This window comes from Diachasmimorpha longicaudata, chromosome 17 (assembly GCF_034640455.1).
Source record: "Diachasmimorpha longicaudata isolate KC_UGA_2023 chromosome 17, iyDiaLong2, whole genome shotgun sequence".
NCBI classification, from domain to species: domain Eukaryota; kingdom Metazoa; phylum Arthropoda; class Insecta; order Hymenoptera; family Braconidae; genus Diachasmimorpha; species Diachasmimorpha longicaudata.
This window is the reverse complement of record NC_087241.1, coordinates 5459609-5482095: the sequence shown is the minus strand read 5'-3', so window position 1 is coordinate 5482095 and position 22487 is coordinate 5459609. Positions and strand designations below refer to the sequence as shown.

The window sequence follows — 22487 nt, the reverse complement described above, 5'->3', positions numbered from 1 at the left end:
ATCGCCATGGCTGGATAAATCGCTGATTTTTTACGGTCTACATGATTTGAAAAAGGGGGATTTTTTTCCAGAGAATATTACTATGAGTAATGAAAGGGATAGTTTGCGTCTATCCGCGAAAAATTCACAGTATTTATTCTAGTTGGGTATGGTAATAAATAAATAAATTAGCAATATTCTTGGGAACGGCTATTTGCGTCTTTCTGTAGAGGGATTGTTCAAATATTATCTCGACAATTTTATCTCGTACTGAATAAGTTTAGTGCAAATAGTGTATTTTCGGAGATGAATTTCATATTTGTCGATGGTTTATCAAGACGATTTCGAGGGTCTCCGTGTGGGTGTAGTATTAAACCACACTCGGGGGTATGAACCCTCCGCCGCTTACGGTAGTGTGTGGGCTGAAGAGGCGAGTGTATCGATTTACTGATGACTCATGAAACTTCATTAGTGAACTCTTGATACTAATTGGCGAGAAGCATTAGGATAATAAGGGGAGGCGCCCTAAAAATCCGGAGCTCTTTGGACTCAGATTTTGTAAATAATTGAGGAACAATTTTTAATCATCAATTAGTGTGAATTGGTAGTTTTGTAGAGTGCAGTAGGTTTAATAAAGAATTTTTATTAACCATCAATGACTTTATTTAACCACGATATTTTACAAAATCGATGACAATTGTCCAGAAAATTGAATAACGAAAGTAATCGTACCACAAAATAATGCATTCTATTGCCTCAACGATTGTCAGCGTTCAATTGCTATGATAAACCTCACCGCAATCTTCTTCACAGTGATATTCCTCTCGTAGCACCTTAATCATACATTAAATCTAAATCGTTAATCAATCCTTAACATAAGCTTAATGTAATCTGTTATGTAAACGTGAAAATCGGAAAGGTGCGCTGTGGATTTTCATTTTCATTGAGCATATTTTCATCGTACGGTAGAAAATTATCCTAGTGATTGATACAGTGAAGGCAGAGGGTCAGTCCCACTTCGTCACAGTTCATGCACCTCAGGGCGACGAACTCATTCATGAAGTTGTTCCATCTTGGGGACTTTTTGCTGCCGTTGCAGACTGAACAAGGGATGATACCAGCACCTCCACAGCAGGGACAAACCTCGCGTTTTCCTGGGGACTGAAAAAAAAATTAAGGTGCGATTAAGTGAAAACCCCTTTCAATGAAATGGAAAAGTTGACGACCTTAATTTTTTATCCCGAATTAAAAATAAGTATTTGATATTTTCTTTGCTGTGAATAGACATCTTCAGAAATAAATTTTCAAACTTTCCATCCCACCGTGGAAATCCGCTTGTAAATCTATTGATATCCGTTATCGCGTGGCATGCGGTGATTCATATACATATAAACGACGAATGGAACTGTCATAAGTCGATGCGCCAAATGACCTTTTCCTCCTCGCAAGGTAATACTCTCTACTTGTATATATTTCAGGCATTGAGGAAATTTACGAGCTCACTGGCTGAAATGCCTGAAGAGGGAAGATGTAGATACTAGAGCCGGATAAAAGTGAAAGGATCCCGGTTTGTACATAACCTTGCGTGCATATAATATCACTATGTAATACGCCTTTTGCCATGGTTTCCTACTCCAACCATAAACGAGCAACTCCACTCCCGCTGACTTCCAGACCTGATAAGAAATTCAAGAGTACGTTTTTCCTGTCCTTATTTTTTTTGCCAATATGGGAATCAGCATTCTATTCAATTTGTCAGACATAACTCGACCGATTTATGAATGCAAATGTCTTGGCATTCAACAGCTCATAGATAATATTCAGACATACCTAATGAGGTCAATTAAATCCTTTTTCTAAATTACTGCGCTTCGGGGTGCCCCAAAAGGAATTTTAACTTGGTAAAAATGAAAGGAAAAAGAAATTTAACAGTTCTCGAAATGAAAAAACTGTGTTCCATCTCCCACTCCATTTTCCAGTTTAAAAAAACATGAACCACGCCAACGTTCATCCGGTTTGATGCAACTGTTCCTTTTTTTTATCTTCCCGATACACATACTGTTTTTCTTTTTCGCAATGGTCTTACCTTGTATGGTTTGAGCATAGGTCGCAATTCCCCGGACTCGTTGAGCCGTTCGACCGCGTCGGCGTCCTGTAAAAATAAGAAAAAAAAAAAGAATGAAATGGCATTAGAAATACGATACAGTGTCTCACGTAGCGGTTTATTCACTCCCCTCCCCGTTCACCATATACGCAGAATGCCCCCATCCCTTTCCCTTCCCCGCCGCCTTCAATTATCTAAAGGTCCACCATTGAATTGTCCTCCGAGTCCCTCCACTCCGACATAAAAGGGACAATGCAAGAGGTTTGTTAGAGCTAACGCTAATATTAGCAAAGTGAAGTGGCTTCTTTTTTCCATTATTGTATAAAATAATAATGTGACGTGAAGAGATTGGAATGCAGTCTCCCTTTTATTCCGATATACTCAAGAGACACCGAGGAGACTCGCCAGGATATCCAATGGTACTGGCACCGCTCTTTCGCCTTCTCCACTCTCTCAAATGTTTTCTTGGTCGTCCTTGGATCAAATAGCCTGACATTTCACTTACGCGTGGAATTGTACTACCCTGTCATCTACATGTGCATGTGGATTACTGGGAAAAAATGGAGAGCTCTCTGAAGGAACACCGAGTGGGTTGAGAGCTGGGGAAATAGGGTTTCCTGCAAATCTTTTATATTCCTTGATCTCCGTTCAATGATAACGAACAAAAAAAAGTTAAGACTTCTGAAAAAGTTCGCTTGCATCTCACGGCCTTGAATTTCAGTCCAACTAAGTATTAAGAATGTAAAAGTATATATTAACTGCCCAGGGAATCGACCAAGGAAATGTCACGAGAAAATCCCTCATCCATTTCCCGGAACCCGTTGACGGTCATTGGATAACTCAATCCGTGGATCCGTGAAAAGGGAGAATTGTAAGGAAATATCGTCAACGAACTTGATTCTGTTCTGTTTCACTGGTTTCGCGGTTTGTGTAGGTGGTTGTACACTCTGACGCAAGGGAAAATAACTCGGTGCCGAGTCTAGGTGGTTTCCAGTGAATTTGACACTAGCCTGGAGAGGACAGTTCGTGTCTACGTTCATTTCCGGAGGTAACAATTCATGTGACGAGTTTAATTCAGTAAAATAGGTAACTATCATTCTTCGTTTTATTGTCGTGTTTTTTCTCACGGCATTAACTTTCTTCCTTGAGAAGGGAAAATGAGGAGACAGGCAGGACAAAACCGTTTGAAATAATTAGACCTTTGCGTCCTCGTCTTGACGAATTCAACGGATTGAGTATTCACTCCGTAGTGCGCGCCAATCTTTACTAAAAGTATTAAAAACTTCATTATAAATCCAATTAACTTGCTCTAATGAAGGTTTGGTGTTTGTTCAATGCTCAATATGAAATTCTTGAAGACTCACGAGGACAGAATCAATGACTTGGGAATTTGCAGTTGATAAGTAAATAATGGGTCACCCTTATGAACTTGCGCAACAAGACAATGGGGCACGTGAGCGGCTGTCTCTGACAGTCGATTCCGCGCATTTGGCTGCGTCTAAACAATCTAGCTCCAGTGTCCTGTACATCGTATTCTCACAAGTATCGGCATGTCCTCGAAAAGGTCAAGCGCAGCTTTCGAATGGAATTATTTTTCCCATTATTTTTTCCCCAACAGACCTTTCTATTCATGTAATTTTTTTATACTACCCTTAGAGAGAGAGAGAGAGTTTTTTGACAAAGGAATATTTCCTTTTATAAAAACAAATCTGGCAATAGTATGTAATCAACATGGCATGAATACATTGAACAAATAGTACTCCGTACTGATGATAAAAGGCAAGATATCATTACTCAATACAGTTGACCAACCCAGGCCACTCACCCACCTTTTTTTTCTCGACATTCAGTGGATAATTCGCCATTTACATGATCGCTCGTAATTTTTCTTTTATCATGCTCACCGGGTAGCAGCGGGATAACGAAATTCTATGCATATATCAAACACCTGCATAACTCTGTGGGCCCGCACTGTTTCCTATTACGACTTCGGTAATCGATAAATTGCGTAATAAAACGATGAGTGTGAGGTAAGGATGAGATACGATCGTTTTTGCATGAGTATAAAACCGCATTGGCATGAAGGATTGACGTGAAATGTCAGAGATAAGAGTTGATGCGCGTCTCGAGTGCGAGTCAACGAGGACGAGAGGGAACTTGTGGGTTATAGAGACCCATAAAACGTCCTGGGAGCCGTGAGTTTATGAGGAGAAATGCGCCGAATGGAATGCCAAGTGTTTTTTCAACGCTGAATATGCGGTATCAACTGTACCCCATTCCCTCTCCATACTTTCAGTCGATTCTAGACACGGAAATATTTGGAACGTGTGAATTATTCCCTTCAATGGTACAGAGGAGCGAGACTTGTGTTGTCCGATTACCGATTACCTAGTTACTCCACACACCGTGAATTGCACGGAGTGAACAGGAATTATTGACCCACTTGGTGAATTTATTAATCGATTTTTAGAAGGGAGAATTATCGGTTTTCCTCTGGTGAATTTTAGATCAGATCGGACTTTGCCGAGAGATTAATTCCGTGATTGATGGAGTGTTTGAAGGATTTGGAGGCGGGTTCGTGATTAATTGATTTTGTGGGGTTTCTAATTGGTAAAATCATTTTCAAGTGCTTTGACTCAATGGAATATTGATTTTGTGGAGGAATTAAATGTTTTCTTAGGTTTAGCAGGGAGGAGGGAGTTTTTTACGCGCGCGCATGTCCATTTGTTCACCGAAAATTACATATTCCACGAAGGAGATATTTTTCCATACATTGAGTCAATTTAGTTGCAGTCACTGAAGAAAGTTTTCACTCAAATGTGATAGTTTCAGCGGCAAGAATCATTGTCATAAAAAATTTACGGCTATTTCGGGTAAATACATTAACTCGCCAGGGATATATGCTCCGGTTTAGTGAATATTATTGCACAGTTTATATATTTTTCCAGAAACCACTTAGAATGTCCGTTGAATAAATGCGTATTTCAAGAGAAAACTTGAATTTTCTTCCCGAAATCTGGGTTAATGGTAAAACTAAATGATTTTAATAGCAATAATTCTATGTCCAGAAAACAATATTCTTTCCTCGTCTGTGCATTCTCTTAATGACAGAGGGTGATTGCAGAACGATAAATTATATTTTATTACCCACTGTTCAAATTCTCCTCGCTCTCGTGGGGGGAAAGAAAAATAATCTACGGATTCGATTAATTAATCAACATTTAAAAATTGACTTACCCCCATGTGCTGTCCATCAATAAAGAGCTGTGGCACCTCGACATTATCACACCCGAGCCTGTCCCTGAGCTCTGTCTGAAACTGTCTACTCTTGAACAAGTCACGCTCCTCGTACTGCACCATGTGTGTACCCAGGATCCTGAGCATCTTCACGCATGCAATAGTCGTCTTTCTCACGACCCTCATTGACGTTGTATAAACCACCACTTTGCCAGCATCCTTCTGTTTATAATTCTGTCCAACACAAATAGAAAACAACTCCATCAGAAACATCATTCGTACCCCACAAGTTGCTGTACGACAGAATAATGACAGTGCAATTACAGAAAATAGAATATTTCAGCGTGAAATAGCAAATACAGCCATTTATTTGCATCAGGAAAGTGAGATACTTCTGGAGTATATTTTCGCTTTTGAAGAATAAACGATTAATAGTAGCCAATTTATGCGTTCCAGTTTCGCGGTTCGCACGCTCGAAAGTATCAGGTTCTATGATAATTACAAGGAAAAGCACCAGGTGGTTCTCGCTTTGTGCTCATTTTTCATCAATTCTGTCCTTCTCCCTCTCAATTTTTCTGTTATCACAGTCACGGTTTGCGGACAACTCCAAGAATATTTATATTTTCCCCGAAAACCAAATATTTTCACTCAACTTGAAATAATTCGTAAAACGTCGTCTGGAGTATGCTGAGGAAAATTATTCTGCTCCGGGTGAATTTTCATGAAGTAGAGTAACTCGAGCAATAGGCAGACGGTTAAGGGGTGGTGGAGAGCCACCGAGGACACGACCATGTTTAAATAAGTGTTATGTATAAAAAATTATGTACAATATTATAGGTAGCGTAAATTTTCATGATTTTCCGCATGATCATCCGAAAATTTCACTAGATTTGAAATCGAATATTTCGCAAAATATGCAAGTGAAAAATCCACTCCATATTCAACATTCCCTCGTTAAAGGCCCTCCAGCGGTGGCCACGTTGTAAAGTCAGCCTTTGTAACGAAAAACCGGTGAATTTGAATTAATGTTATGGAAATTGAATTCACTGGTAAAATGAATCAAGTGTTTTTGTAATAGAAAACGTTACAGATGATTTACAATTCCAAAAACTATGTTCGTCATCTCTAACTGCAGTTATGATTTTCTAAAATCATTATTTCGGGATAATTGAGTCGGCAACGAAAGTGCGAACAATCGCGGTGAGTTTGTAAGAATAAATTACAGCAATAATTTATTTTATATATTTAATTATAGCAATAGACCATTCCGAGGTGATTATATTTTCACGTGTAAAGCAATTCCGCGCTCTTATCGCAAAAAAATCAGGTGCATTACTTCATTATTGGAAATTAGAGTATTAATACCTCACCAGGAAAATTCCATCTCCGTGAAAAAGTAGAAAAACGTCACAAATGATTCTTTCCCGTTTTTATGGTATTTTCAAGCATAAAAATTCTGTCATTACCGATCCCACGTTTTCAACTCTGAACTCAGCAATAAAACCATAAAAACTAGAAAGCATTCGCGATTACGGTTGAATTAAACGCGAGGAAACCCAGGAAAAAGAGTCGTCATGCAACTTTTTTTTGCTCTTCCTCTCTACTGGTCAACAATATCATATTTAAAAAGTCTTTCTGTTACCACAGGTACCTGTATGCACGCGTCATTGCGGTACTAATACTCTCTCGGTGCACCACAATCGTTACATCACGGTGGGTCCTGGCAAGCGACCGCGGGGACAGAGATCGTGATTTTGTTGAATTAACTTTCACTGCGTGACTGGTGTCAGAAATACATTCATACGATGAATAAAAATAGAGTGCTTGGAATAAATACACCTGCAGTTGGAATGTTATTCACAAAATACGAACGACTCCTGTCATTTCAATCACAATTTTAGATTTTATAGAGCGAATGAAACCCATAGACTAACCTTACACACCCACAAAATTATTTTCCAAATGAAATATAACACATGAATTTATTTATTCATCATGACTGCTATATTTATTTGTCCTAAATAAATTTTTATTTCACCCCATTAATTTATGATTACTGTGAGGGCTCAGAAAATATTTAAAAATTCTCTGAGAGTCAAACAGTCCCCGAAAATGAATAAATAAGTAGTTTATTCGAGGGATAAATAATTTTTTGGGTGTAATAATTCAGTAGCTGAAAAACACGTTGTCATGTTCATGGACACGTGGTAGTTCGATATAAATATCTCTCTATTCACGGCACGATGAGAGGGCAGTTATAAGTACCAATTGGTGTATTGTTCGCTAAAATGTGCCTGAAGGTGACATATTATAACGAGTGATAATACATGCGTCTGTCTCGGAAGCGAAAAACCGTGTTATAGTATTTTTTTGTCATTACTACTTCATTACAGGCAATTTCGTCCATAGCGGGGGAAATTTATTGGCATTTAATTGACCGTTACGTTCACATTGACAATTTTATGATTGTGAATGGAATCTAAAAAAAACCACTTATGTTATTGTTTTTCAAACCCTGTGAAAGCGACATATCAGATTCAACATATTAATCGATTTATGGCCCCGAAGATTTCTATTCAATTCCCTTTGTACCCGGTAACAACAGACATTGTTTCCAATTAGTGGACACAGCTATGAATCGCAATAAACTATCATTTCGATCATACAACGTAGTAATCATAATTACGGATTACAGTGGAGCCACCAGTGAGACCGATTCTATCAAAAGGGGGGATAGATTGTGATCGATAGGTAGTGATACGCTCTGTGTACTTAGCTAGAAATCTAATCATTATTGCAAATGACGAGACACCTCTCGATGGATCGTTAACAACTACCTTCGGAGCGAAATGCGTTGGTAAATGTGTGCCAGTATTTATCGGGGGGAGATATGAGGTGAGGAGAGACCTGTTGAACCAGGTGTGTACCACTGGAATGATCAATAAAAGGGAGGCATTATTTATGGGAGAAGTTGTTCAAGGTCTTGGGGGATTTTCAGCGCGGTTCATTTAATGAAGAGTCATTCACGAATTACCAGACACGACAACGAACAAAATTACCACAGAAGTTTTTTCGGTTTTAAATTACAAAGAGAATCATCAAATTTTGCTTTTTAATACTTTGTGGAAGTACAACGCTTTCAAGATTTTTTCGGGGAATTCTTCAACCCATATATTTATTGAAATCAGGATGATCTTATTATGTGGAATAAAACACCAGAAGCCGGATAATGGATAAATCATAAATACCTGTTAACTCTAAATTAACTGAATGGATCGGTGTATTTTTTTTTTATCAGTACAACTAATTTTCCCTCTTCTCGAAAGTCAAATGAATTTCATTGTCTCCTTTTCATCCTCGTTAATTTATAGCTTCCTTATTTCCTTCAAAAAACAACAATGGTCTCTCAAATATCTCGAAAAGACCTGAAAATAACGAAGACTGACTCCGAGTGTAATAGCAAATGCTCAGCGTTGCGTATCGCGGTCGTCTAATTGTCAAGATCCAATCAGTAGAAAAGCAGAAAGCTCTAGAAAATTCACTGTCCAAACGATCATCGTCTCCTTTGGCTCGGCACCTAGTACGCCCCGTTACGACTATTCGTATCAGTTTCCATCGAAAACGTTGATGGGCTCGTGGGAGTGCCTCATTCTCACGGACAAGAATAAAGAAAAATTAGAACAAAAGAGAATATAAGAAATCAGTCAAGGAGAGGTGCGCCAAGGGCGATATTTCAGCGCATCGTTGAGAGCCAGTGTGAGAGTAAAGAGGTGAATCATCTCACTTGACATTTCATTGAACATCTGATGTTCCTATCTCAGACGGACAAAAAATACTATTGTACCGAGTGGATGCCACTTCAAATACCTAATACATCAAATTTTTTATTCGATACGGCGACAATGCGGAGAGTATCAATACCGAAAATTGCGGACAAGTCACTTCAATTTCCAACCACAATTTCATCAGAGGATGGCTACTGTATTTCTTTCACTGACGGTAAAAGATCATACGACAGGGGCGGCCCTTTCGAGTGGAGGGATTTCATGAGCTTCTATTTTTATATAATATATATATGTATAAATATTTATCCATCGTAACCAGTTAAATTATCATCCGAATGGTGGTTTTGTTCTGAACTGATCGATTGCTCGTAATCACTCGGGGAGGACACGAGGACACAGTTATCGACTTCGGCAAGGGTGAGGCTCCCCCGGGCAAGCTAGCGGACAGATGTTGGATGGGGCGGGGGTGAATGTACCCGCGGATGATAAAGAAATGTGGTTGGGGTAAATTGGTGGAATATTCGGTGTCGGGGGTCGGATGAGACACAAGATGGCACATGCGGCTAGTGTCACATCGATTGATAAGGTAATAGGGATGATGGAAGAAGGGGATGGGTCCTTTGGCAGGTCAATAGCTCTATAATATCTTGTACGAAATTAGTTGCGGAAAATAATGCGCCCATAATCCGCTGGATATAAAGGAATCCGAGTAATACAACTGGAAAAAACGTTCAGGCTTCCGGGGACGATTTCTCCACAATTGGGATAATGTTACGGGAGATCAGGTCGTTCAGACGTTTCCAAGATTAGTACCGTTATTGAGTTGCTAACGTGCTGGATAGAGTCAATATTTCTGATAAAACTGTTCAACAGTGAAATAATCCAAAGATTATTTCTCGAGCCACCGGACCAAACGAACTGGTCCGCATCTCAACGATTTCCCACGTTGTGATTAAATTCGGTCAATATTGTTCGAGCTTTGTAGACCGTGGATTAGTTCTTACTTTCATTCGTTCGATGCTTCATTGACTCCTGGTGAAGATCATAAACTTGATGACAAAACAACAATGGAATACCTCGTAAAAGAGAGAAAGTTCCAGCAAAGAATGAGAAATAAAGCGAGAGTCGAACGAAACATCTATTTACGGAGCGCATCAAATATATTTTGAAACCCTCAGGTGCATAATTACAACGGATTTAATGCGACTTACTTCGTGTCATGGCGATAATGCCGCTCGTGACTCCTGTTTAGGGTACATTCATGCTGGAGTTACAAGTCAACACATTTGGTTTCAAAAGAGACGAGGCTTGTAATAGGATTCGCAAGTCTAGTCTGTCATTTAGATAATAATAGTTTTTGCAACTTTTTTTCTCACTGTTACGGGTGGTCGGAGATTTCGCAGTGTTTCTCAGGGGCGATTTTTGACTCCACAGGAACTAGACATTGACAACAAATTCAATGGAGTTCGATTTTTTTAATGATTTACTGATCTGTTGACATCCCCTGTGGACTTGGAATTTTCCAATGATTTTTCCGCATAAAATTTCAATCGTTTTCCAGCTTCACACTCGCATAATCAACGCAGACATCATTTCAATGCAAAGTCATCACCTCAGGGGTCACCTTCAATTAAACCTCGTCAAACAAATAATTTTTCACACATACGTATCATCGTTAATAACACTGAGACATGCCTTTCTCACCTCTTCCCCTTTAAAAATGCCACGTGAAATATGATGCATTGTTATTCTCGCTGAAATCTTCAAAAGAACTAAAACCTCATCTTGAAGAATTAATTGGCAATTAGTCAAAGTCTTCGCGTGGATAATTTATCGCTGATTATGTTGAATACACTGCGCATCAAGATACAAAACGGCGCCATTTATAAATGGAGGATCAGGTTGCATCAGTTCTCGGATTAAATTCGCGAGTCTGAAGTCATCATCGGAGAAGTATTATTATCATATACGCGTGAGAGGAGACTACAAGCTCGGTCAATGATGTAATTTTCCATTTAATTCACTGTCCGGTCACGTACTTGGCAATTTTTTATCGTCTATGCGTTCTCGTTCTGCATTCAGAATGTTGACGTTCGGGTTTTCCTGGGGAGTGATACCTCGATGTATCGGATTTTGCGTTTAGCGAGAGGATAATCTGATCCGGGTTTGTGTGCCGCTGGTTGACGGGCCGGAAATTATCCGATTTTATTCTCCTGTGGGAGAAGTTGAATGTGGGGTTTATGGGCTTTGAGAGGTAGCCAAAAGCTCCTGGCGGTCTTTAATTATATCAAAGAATTGATAGGACTTCTAAATGCATGCCAGATAATTCAGTGGAAAAATCCAACCTAACGCGGACAGCGGAGGAATAATTTGGAAAAAAGTTGAAATAATAGGGATAATAATAAAAAAAAATTAAGAGGTCGTTCTTCCGAATTAAAAAATTTTTCTATGTACAAACTGGGGTCACGAACGACCCCATTAATGTATTACGTAGAAAATACTTTGGTGCTACTTCCTATAAACTGTTAATTAATAAGATATTCACATTTAACTTGACTTTTTTTACTGCGCCCCTGATTTATTATCGTAATCCAAGGAATATTCCTGTTATATCTCGATGAAACTGCACTCTTTATTGCCTTCTCATACCGTTTTAGAGCCCGAGTAGTAGCCAAATATAATAAACATTAACATATTCTAGAATCAATTTTCTCTCGTCTAATAAATAGCACATGTGGAGAATATTAACGCTGTAATTCGCGAGATGATCGTCAGCGGAGTTCAGAGATAATTTAAGAAATTATCTGTGCCCTTTCCGCAAGCCCCATAATCAGTCACAGACTCCTAAAAAGTGAATCGTTTTCTGTGTTATTTCTCTTCACGTCAATATCCCCAACTATTCAATTTGAGACATTCACTTCACTTTCACTGATTTGTTATTCCAAACGCCTTTGGAATGCACGAAATAAAATCCTTCCACTCGACTCTCTAATTCGTTAATTATCGTCTCACGCCTGTGCATAAGTTAATTACAGGAGAACAAGTTTCAAATAGGACTATCAATTAGTGGACACAGATTGAATGAGTTGGAGTGATTTGTAGAGTAATTTTTTGGATACGAATACACAGCTCAGAGTGTGATTATAAATCTGGTTCTATTCATTCAAAATACCTCGCAAACAGTAGAAAAAAATTTTGTGGACCGGTTGCACCATCGATTGGGGCTGAATTAAGACTAGATTTTACATACGTCGTAATGTGCTCCGGTGTAATTTCAACATCAGGCCACCGATCGGTGTTAACATCATATTTTTTTACAGCGTAATAACGATTTATTACTCGGGACTGACAGAAAGGATTAGTTATTGTTAACAAATGGATTTGATTGGTGGTTAGGGTCCTAGTGGTCTCACTAAATGCTTGTTCATTAATAATTTACAAATGCACATTTGACGAGCCTCGTTTAACTTCACTTTCACCTTTCACGTGTCATTTGTTAATGAGCTACGAATATTTATTTTGAATTGGTGATATTTGGTAATAGTTACCCAATCGGATTTGGAAAAAAAATTAATAATAGTAATTGTAATTAATAATCACACATTTCGTAATAATTGTTCTCGAGAGACATTCAAATTCGAAACGAAATTATTTACCAAATAATTATTTCCATGAGCCTCAGCACAGCTTTTATTTATTACGGTACTATCTCTCGACTTTTGAATTAAATTTTAACGCTACAATAAATTTGTAATTAAAAAATTAATTAATTTAATTGTTCGTGGCTTTTTATCTTCCGAACATCTCGTTATTTTCTCCAAAATGGCACGAAAGCTGTACAACCACCCCTTCACCACGAAATTCCTCAAAAAATTAAAAATCCTAACTTGAAGAAAAATTATTGCCCAACAAAATTATGTAATGCATGAAAACAAATTAGATTTCAATCGTGACACGAAACTGGGGCAGATCAGTCGAAAACTCACACGACCAGAATTCTGAATAATTTAACGGGCATTTTTTCCGTAAAGTAGAATATACCTGTGATTATATTCATGGCCAGACGAGGCCAGTTAATAAAACGACGGTGTAAAACTAAAAAGAGCATTGAAAATTCCATGTGGGAAAATGTCACCGGCCGGTTTGAAAAGGCGCCTCTCTACAATCTCGATAATTCCATGAGTTAATACGAGATTCTCTCTTTTTCGCGCAGTACCACTACGTTGACTTTGGTCTGTCGTAACCCAACGAGCCATTGAGTAACGTAACTTTATTTTTTGCTCACTTTAGTACTTGTACGCATGTAATTCCGTTAAGATAATACATTTGCTTCCGCAATGTTTATTTTCGTTTCTATTTCATATTAGTGGTGAAGTAGTGAAACGATAAGAGGACTTGAGTTGAAGGAGCTGTGACGATGAGTATCTCTGGACCTGAGGCGATAGAAAAATTTTCGCGATAACTTTTTTGTTGGAGAAAATGAGAGAAAAGGATTTTTAAATTCCCTTATTAGAAATCCATGTATTTTATTTATGAGTATTATTAGGTATTTTTATTATTTAAAAGCATTGAGAGGGAAGTGAAAGGCGGACATGCAACACAAAATCCGCATGTCGGTGGTAATGAACAATAACGTCAATCCCCTCGTCGTTCCACACCGGTGGAATTATCAGTTCGGATATTCGATCGAAATCATCTGAAATGAGTCGAGTTGATTATCAAGTCTGTTTATGAGTCATACTCACACGAATTTCGATCATTCGACGGTTTATTTCACTCGTGAGTCTTAGAAATTTTTTTTTACGAACCAATGACTTGTGCCATCATCGTTAGGTACTTTTACAATTAACAATCTCATTTCACTTTAATTCCGCTCTTCACAGAGGTCAAGTCACTTAGTTCAAACCCAGTTCATGTACTTACAACTCGGCAAAGAGATGTTCTTGGAGATAATTGGAAAAGTGAGTGCAAACGGAAGGCACTACGTGATCCAATTGAGAATAGCAACGACGCTCCACATAAGAAGCGACATGCTCGTGTATTTTTCACGTTAGAGTCCTGAAAAGATAGTGAACTAACCCCTGGATATCATCAAATTGTACTTAAGAATACTCTCCGATGAAATTCGCATCAGGGGAGATAAAATAGAAGCGAAAAAATTGTGGACAAAAGCCATATCTTCACGATTTATACTCAGTCGTTGGCTTCAGTGTAAAAAATTATTTCTGAAGTGGAGGAATCAGGACGAGGTCGGACGTGGAAAATCTTGAAAAAAATTACCTCTTTCCTCTGTGAAGTTGTGACTGGAAAGACCGGGAACTATGGCTTGTTGATTTTTCATAGGTATTTGGTAACTCATAACGCCTAATGAGGGGAAACATTAACGCTATTGATAATTATATATTGTACGAAAGAGATTTCTTCTCATGTTCAATTAATTCAGTCGTGGACAATAAAGGAGGTTCCCACCAAAACGTAACCATTTCCAGAGTGTTAATTTTTGTCGTAAAAAATTTATGTCTCTTAGGTAAATACAATAAATACACAAGGAATTATGTGAGCCTCGGGTTACATCAAGTGAATGTCGTTAAGGAGTGAATCGAATTTTTTTATGATAAATACTTTTAGTTTCCGTGAAGCAAATTATAATTTCAAGAGGACGATAACAGTTGGTCCAAATTGGACCCATAATTTTTTTTAATGCAAAGGAATCGGGTCGAGGTGAGATTTGGAAAAATGATAAACTGAACCGACGAAGCAGAGAAACAAAATGGAAAACATTTTTTATCGTGAAGTGGTGGTATGACAGATGTGGAACTTCATCATGATTTTTCATAGACATTTGGTGACTAATGACAGTCACTTAGAGAAAAAATGAATGCCACCGAAAATTATATGGTCCAAGAAAGCTTTTTTGTCGTGACATTAATGAAGCACTCACCAAAGCATAATAATTTTCACGATAATAAATATTGTCGTTAAAAAATTATATGTCTTCTAAATAAATACAGTAGTTCCACGGGGAATTATGTGGGGCTTCAGTTATTGACAAATATAAATATTTTTCAATCACTGTTTATAATTCCCACGGGCCGAAAAGTTTTTGAAGTAATATTTTTTTTTAGGAAAAATAATACCTCAATTTAAGAACCCACAATTTAAAAAAAATTCCAACTCATTTGCTGTCATCATTCGTGCAACTAGGATTCGTTCATTAGAGACAACTGAAACTATAGAAATGAGAGACGAGTAATTCAACGGAGGCTGACGGTCTGGCTGTCGTCGTGGCGGGCTCTTTGACCCGCTTTCTCTTTTCCCACCCGATTTGTCTCGTGAAGATGGGCGCGTGTTTTCTTCAAATAACCGGGAAATTCATTCCCCGGGCACATACACCTACGGTGTCACCTGTCCCCCATGCGCAACCACTGACCCCACTTGCCATTCCGGCATTTCGTGGTATGGTTTTTGTCTACATCGCGGTTCAAAAAAAAATCCACTGAATACCTGATGAGATGGCGACACGTGAGGAAAGATCGGAGCTTGTTTTGGATGCGCAAGTAGGCCGTACACCACACAACGAGAAACGTCTTCTCCACTTGGGCTTCATCTTGCTTCACCGAGCATTCTCGAAGATCATTCAACCTCGCCCCATTGATCGGAAGGTCGTGATACCAGTCAGAACATCACGAGAACTTTCTAATTGAGTCATATGGGATTTTTTGATCGAGAAAAATTTTTTTACCGCATCGTACGCAAAGAATCTTCATCAGAAATGATTTATTCCGGCAAAAAATATTGTTAATCCCGCTGTTCGATCCGGGAGCGTACCCCACCGACATTATACCCCTACTTGAGCCCCAAAAAGTTTCGTCCCAATTTCTCCCAAAAATTCCTCCTCAAAACAAACAATCTCACGTCCTCGACCCCTCAACCTCCCGGTCACTCCTCCCACTGAAAATATATGGGGAAGACAAGCGTTCCAGTGAGTCACTCGAGTGGAAAATTCGTTACAATGGTGAAGTACCGGTGGAGTATCGGTATTGGTAATTATCGGGTGGTATAAAGAGTCGTTGCGAAACTCCACTTCTTTTGAGAAATCCACAGCGATGGAGTTTCGTATGGAGATTGTGCCCCAGTCACGCTTCAACGCAACCATCATACACACACTGGCGAAACATTTCTTTACATTTTTTTATCCCCCTGTATGTGCTATTAACTCATGTGGATCGCCAGGTGAGTGTGTTACGTTTGAGGTGACTGTTATTTTTTTTTTCTCGTCAGGTGATTACCCCCGGGGCCATTTCGAAAGTCAGCGCTCGTTTACAGCCAAATTCGTCGCTGAGTGATTCAAAGAGAAAAAAAATTAGCGTTACGCCTACTCACGGGCCCTCTTGGCTGATACACCCATGGGATTTTCTACTTCGACGCTGGCTAACTGTTATTCATTCTATCGGCTGTCATTACGATATTAGTGATGATTAATAGAGAGATTCGCGGCGCAGGATAGTACGGAATGTTTTTCGGAGCGATCGGTCATTTTTATCCAAATTTTCAGTGAAAAATTCCGATGTTGACAAGCGAGAGACTGTAGCATGGAAAAATAATTGTCAGAAAATTTGATGGATTAATTTCTCACACTTGTCAATGTAGGATATTATATCAATGATAAATAATTTGTTGCTGAGGTATTCTGAATTTATTTAACCTTGTCATAACCATGTCAGAACTCCATAATTCTGATACAAACTTCAAGATCGTTTCACAACGAACATAACGAAAACAGAACGTCCCTGAGTGTATTTTCGGCTATCCTACACAGACCTGTCTTGAAAGACATTCTCTCCACTTGTTCAACATCGTGTCTAGGCAGCGATTAACATTCTTTTTGGTTATGGCCCGTGGTCTTCTATCAATGGATAGACCCTGTCCTCGATCCTCTCTATATGTGCCTCGCTTTCTGTTCGAGTGAATGAGTGAATAATGTCTATAAAAAATTTTTATCATTGAAAATTGCTATCCGACTTGTTCCTGTCCCCGGTCTTAATACCAAAATTTACATGTTTTGAAAGTCTGAATATTTTGAATAATTATGCAACTGCGAGTGCATGGATATCGCGAGGAAACCCGAGATTTATGGCTCGGGGAACGAAACTACTGAATGCAACAAAAGGTTTTACATTATAAAAAGAGAAAATATGACTTTTCAATGTTTTGTAAATATTTCTGAGATATATTCAGCATTCATTCATAGAAGAATATTACACTGCTAAAGCAGAAATAATATACTGAACGTGAGAGGTATTTTGGCATTTCAGATTAATTTAAAACCAATTTTTTAAGCGCTGGGAGATGGGAGGAAAAAAATGAAAAAATTAAACCCGAACGATGGCAATACTTTCATTCGAAGGCAAAAATATCTCGATATTTCCCAATCTCTCTGTGAACATCATACCGTTACAAGTGCACCGTACATTTTCCCATAAATAAAAACGCAATTTTTTTGAGGTCACAACGAGCGATATACACGGGTCTGCGAGATATACCGATGGCCACCGCTGAAAGATACAATTTCCCACACTGAAACCCTCAACATCTGAGGTCAAGTGAACTTTCACATGTCGTCATCCATCCCAGTGAGGTATTTAGCATTGAATGAGAGAAGAATTCCGTCGATAAAGAAACACTCCCATGATGAGCGCCAGAACATAAACACACCTCAGACGTCAATCTAGCTCTACCGGGGTCCACACCTACGTATGCCGACCTTGAACTAGTGACATGAAGAAGAAGGAAGTCCCAGGTGTGGGTAAAATACCTGGGAGATAGCTGGTCAAGTGGGGAAAATGTGAAGCTGGAATGTGGGTCAGGTGGAATGTGACCTCTGGGCATTTGTCACTCACTCACTTTACAATTTTATTTAATTTCCTCATTGTCGGTCATGGATCCGAGAGGATATCGGGATACTTTCTACCACTACGGGGAGTTGAACCGAATGAAACGGTCCCAGGAGGACTCGTCTGGATTGAAATTACTCTCTGATTATTCTAATTCACAGGACAAATATTCATTTTCGCGATTAGCGAAACCAGTTATTTTTTGGAGTTCACCTACTACCCTGATTATTCCGAAAAAATTTATGGTTCATATTTCGTTCGGCTTTCGATAATTTTTTCATCCGCGGGTTGACTCAAATCAATTTAACAATTTGTATTCCCTACAATCGCGCATTTGTCAAAGGGAATGGGATTGTAGTACAAGCCCCCCAACGCAAACATCTGGAATTTCTCGTTTTCAATTAATGCAATGCTCAGTTTATCGAGTAGACGGTTCCGTTATCCCCGGCGATTCGTTCTGCACTGTGGACCCTACATTTGTATCACACAGAGCACTGTCCTCTTACTCCACGATGTTCTTCCCTTTTCACGGAAAAATTCATACCGAAGAAATTCCAGGGAATGAGAAATGCCCGGACGTCACTCGAAATCGCTCCCATAAATGTTGAAAATATTGAGATTAAATGAGATACCATGCGTTGCAATTTAACTGTAAAATCCACGAGCCTCAACGACCGACTGTCTGTCAGAATCACGCGCCGATGGTTACACGATTAATTCGTAATGTCATGTGTAATTTTCATGTTTAATGTATGAAAATAAATAGTAGAAACGTTCGGACGATTTTCGTAAATGGGAGGATCAATTACAAAAGATTTCGCGGAGCTATTGTCATCATTAGCCCAATTTATTATCATAAAAATAAGGCGTCGATAATAAAAAGTGAGTGAATATAGAAATAGGACTGACCTTAGAAGATGGATTCTGGAGGAATGTAGCGATGCCCGCACGCACACGATTCTTAACACCTCTAACAGTTCCCTTGGCACTTCTTATGGCTTCTCTATCGAGTATCTTAAATCCCGCAAAGTACTCGTCCCCCTCTCCCTCCTCCTTGCCGTTCCTCACCTCCTGATCGCCCTCCAACTCATTGACATGAAACTTGTAAAATCGATCGTCCTCATAAACATATTTGCTGCCACAATCCCTCTTATAATTGGCATAATGTTCAGCAGCAGCGTTCTCCATCTGAATCCTATCCTGCTCCCTCTTCCTCTCCTCATACGTGCACTCTTCAACAACCGGTGAAGTAGATGCATGCTGACGTCCGTTACCCAACGGGTTTGGACTGCGAACTCTCGGCGTCGAGGAGGACTTTGACAACGAGGAAGTGCCAGATTGAGACGGTGAAAGCCCGTAGAGTTCACCATCGCTGGATTTCTCATTAACAATCACCTCACTCTCATTATTCTCCCTATCATAATTCTTGTTAACCTCGTCATTATTGTTATTCAAACAAATGCGCTCGAGTTCACCAGCGGTTCCCTCCAAGTCCCTCTTAACCATCTCATCACTGACAATGTTCTTCTCAAGTGATGGATCCTTGACGACACCACGTCCCCTGCCATTGACCGGGTGTCCATTGACCCTGGCTGACAACTCACCACTGTTCAACGAGTCACAGCTTATGTTACTCTCATTGTCATCGCTGTCAATGTCAGCTCCGCTGCTTGTGAGACTTCCGGTTCTTTTATGAGCTGTCGCTCCACCAAGAAGAACAGTACTCGAGTTCTTTTTCTTGGGTAGGGGTGGTGGTGTGCCATCAAGATCACTGCAGGTACCACTGTCCAGTGTATCACTCGGTGAGCATTGACCGCTGGACATGACCATCGTGCTGATGCCGTTCTGAAATGATCCGTAGTAGAAACAGGAACGATTCATCTCGTCCTTCTGCACCATATCGCTCTTCTTCAACTCCAAATCAACGTCGTTCACAACACTAATTCGCACACAATCAAGAGCCTTTCCGTTAACAATATTCCGCTCGATTATCCGCGCCTCGTTGGTCACACGATCATTGGATGCCTCGTTCTTTGTGTTGTCCAGATGGCTGTCGTCATCCGGAATACTATCGTTCGGTGTTAATCTCACTGTCGATATAACCCGGCTGTTATCGAACTCCGGATTGATCTGTATCTTGACAACATGCGATGGATAATCACTTTTAGTTATTTGCGTTTGGCTGTATCCATTTGACAATTGCACATCCGCCGTTGTCCGCCATACTGATGCAGATTCGGTTTTGCCAGTTGTATCTGCTACGTATACCGTTGCTCCGGCCTCAGAGGGAGTCTGTGACAAAGTGGGGGCAACGGCCAGGATCGACACAGTCTGACGATTACTCTGGCTCTGATGATGGCTTGAAACTGGCAGTACCGGTGGTACGGTCATCGTGCTTGCCTCCGCCATCTGGTCATTCGTTTGTTAATGCAAATATGCAGTGAAATTCTTCTAATAGCAGTGATATTTAATAAGTTGATTCTCTCTGATGAACTGTCCTGTTGTTCACTCACTTTGCGTTATTATGGCTTCCTGGAACACACGCCTTCGCGACTTTCGTAGGAACATTCCTACCAAGTACGTCGAACTTTCCAGCTACTCGTCTCTCTATCCCTTCTTCGGTTATTATTCCGCCGGTCCGGGCGACCTTGGTGTTAATCACCTTGATAAGAACACCTTCGGATGTCAAGTCTGGCAAAGGGTGTGAAACTCTGAAGGGTCTAATGAGGTTCTATCACTGGTTGACGGTTGAATCGACGTCTCCTTCGACTTAACGGCGTTTGTCTATGACACGAGGAATGAGATAACGAATTAACGATCTCTGGGTCGTTCTTCCTCCGGCTCTCACCGGTCTTTTTGCTTTCTTTTTCGTCGGCACTTGAGGCGGTATACGTGCCTCTAATTACACCTTTAGTGCTCCAACACCAGGCATTCGGGATAATTGAGAATCCTCGCTTGTGGAGCAACGATAACGTATGTACATGAGAGCAGGCGCTCGACTGGATATCTCGGGATTACTCCACCGATGGACTTGGGATAATAATCGCTGTGAAAAAATACATCCGAAGGGTGTTAACGAGGGTACGTTAACACCAGCGAATTCGCGGGAGGCACTCCAGGGAGCGGGGGAATTATTTTGCCAAGTTCAACGGAAATACTCGGGTCATAAAAATAAACGAAATTTTGCGGAATTAAGGGTTCTCAACTTGTCCACATAAACTCCGCACAAAACAAGTTTCTTCACCGGTGTGCGACCGGTACAGCAACTCAAAATGCACCTGTTGTGAGGCAGGTTTTTCGAGACCGGTAAAAGTCACTGATAGGTGAAACACTGAATAATATCAAGTAGTCACTCGTTTATGGGTATTTAAATCCAATGGAGCGGCCGTAAATCACCACATGTTGTTTTGATATTTTTTTTTCCTCGTGAAATAATAAATTTGACGTTTGTAGTGACCGGGATTTACGGATATGACTGGAAGTCACGTATCCCTGTGCTAAACGTGTTGAAGACGGTAACTGTACTGAGAATACCGGAGACAGCGGACTCATGCCGCACACGATTCTACTACTATCGTGCAGGTGAGCTGGCCTGAGTGGGGCCCGGGGATAGGTCCTGGTGGGGGCTAAATGGGTCTTGAGAGAGTGTGGACTGGAGAGGGTGTTACCTTGCGAGGACGCGGTGGCGACCTCTGACGATGGTCGGGAAAGGGAACGGCCGGTTTTGAATTTAAATACCTGTCCATTACCGTTTCACAGACGTTGGGGGCTCTAAGGATGTTGGAGGGACTTGTGTGGTGGGGTTTCGGATTAGTTAGTTGTACTAGGGAATGGGGGGATAGACATCTGTCGAAAAATTGCTGGGCTGGAATACCTTGAGACGGAAACGGTCGGTCAGAAGGCATTGCAAAGCCTGAAGATGTCAAAGAAAGTTATTAATAATTTATATTTCATAATTGTATAATTTCTCTGGACAGGATGAATTCATTCATTCAGGCATCTATCCGAAATTTGATTATCACATTTTTTTTTGGAAGAATTAAAAGATTTTTTCGATTGAATTTATGAAATTCAATTTTAATAACTCTAGTCAATGACATGTTCACGTAATGTTCATCTTTAAATTTAACATTTCGACCAGTGAAATGAGGCCACACGGAAGAGGCCATTCCCATAGCAAATGTATACACGAAATACCGATGGGGAGATAATTCTCTTTACATTGCAAATTGGTAGCGCGAGGTTACTGAATTATAATGACGCCAGCGGTCATCTAATCATAAAATGGACTATAACATCATTAGAACAGTGTGTGGCATTTGAATATCATTAAGTCACTCGTGGAATCCGCTTATCCGCGGGAGACGTACATGCTGTGATTCTCTGTAAGTGGCTTCTAGACCGCCGATAGTTATCTCCACTCTTGTTTTCATTTTTATTATCATCACCCGCTCTGGACTTTTGTGGAGAATGGAAACAAATGGTGAA

General features: G+C 39.9%; 1 protein-coding gene across 1 annotated transcript; it reads right to left on the bottom strand.

The window, feature by feature from the left end:
* Nucleotides 1–618: 618 nt before the first annotated feature.
* Nucleotides 619–22064, bottom strand: LOC135170559 (uncharacterized). Its single transcript, XM_064136509.1, has 4 exons — nt 18909–22064; nt 5321–5554; nt 2066–2131; nt 619–1140 (listed from the first exon to the last, which is right to left on the bottom strand). Exons 1-4 carry the CDS (start codon nt 20406–20408, stop codon nt 958–960), a joined length of 1983 nt encoding a protein of 660 aa, XP_063992579.1. The 5' UTR covers nt 20409–22064; the 3' UTR covers nt 619–957.
* Between the last annotated feature and the right edge of the window lie 423 nt (nt 22065–22487).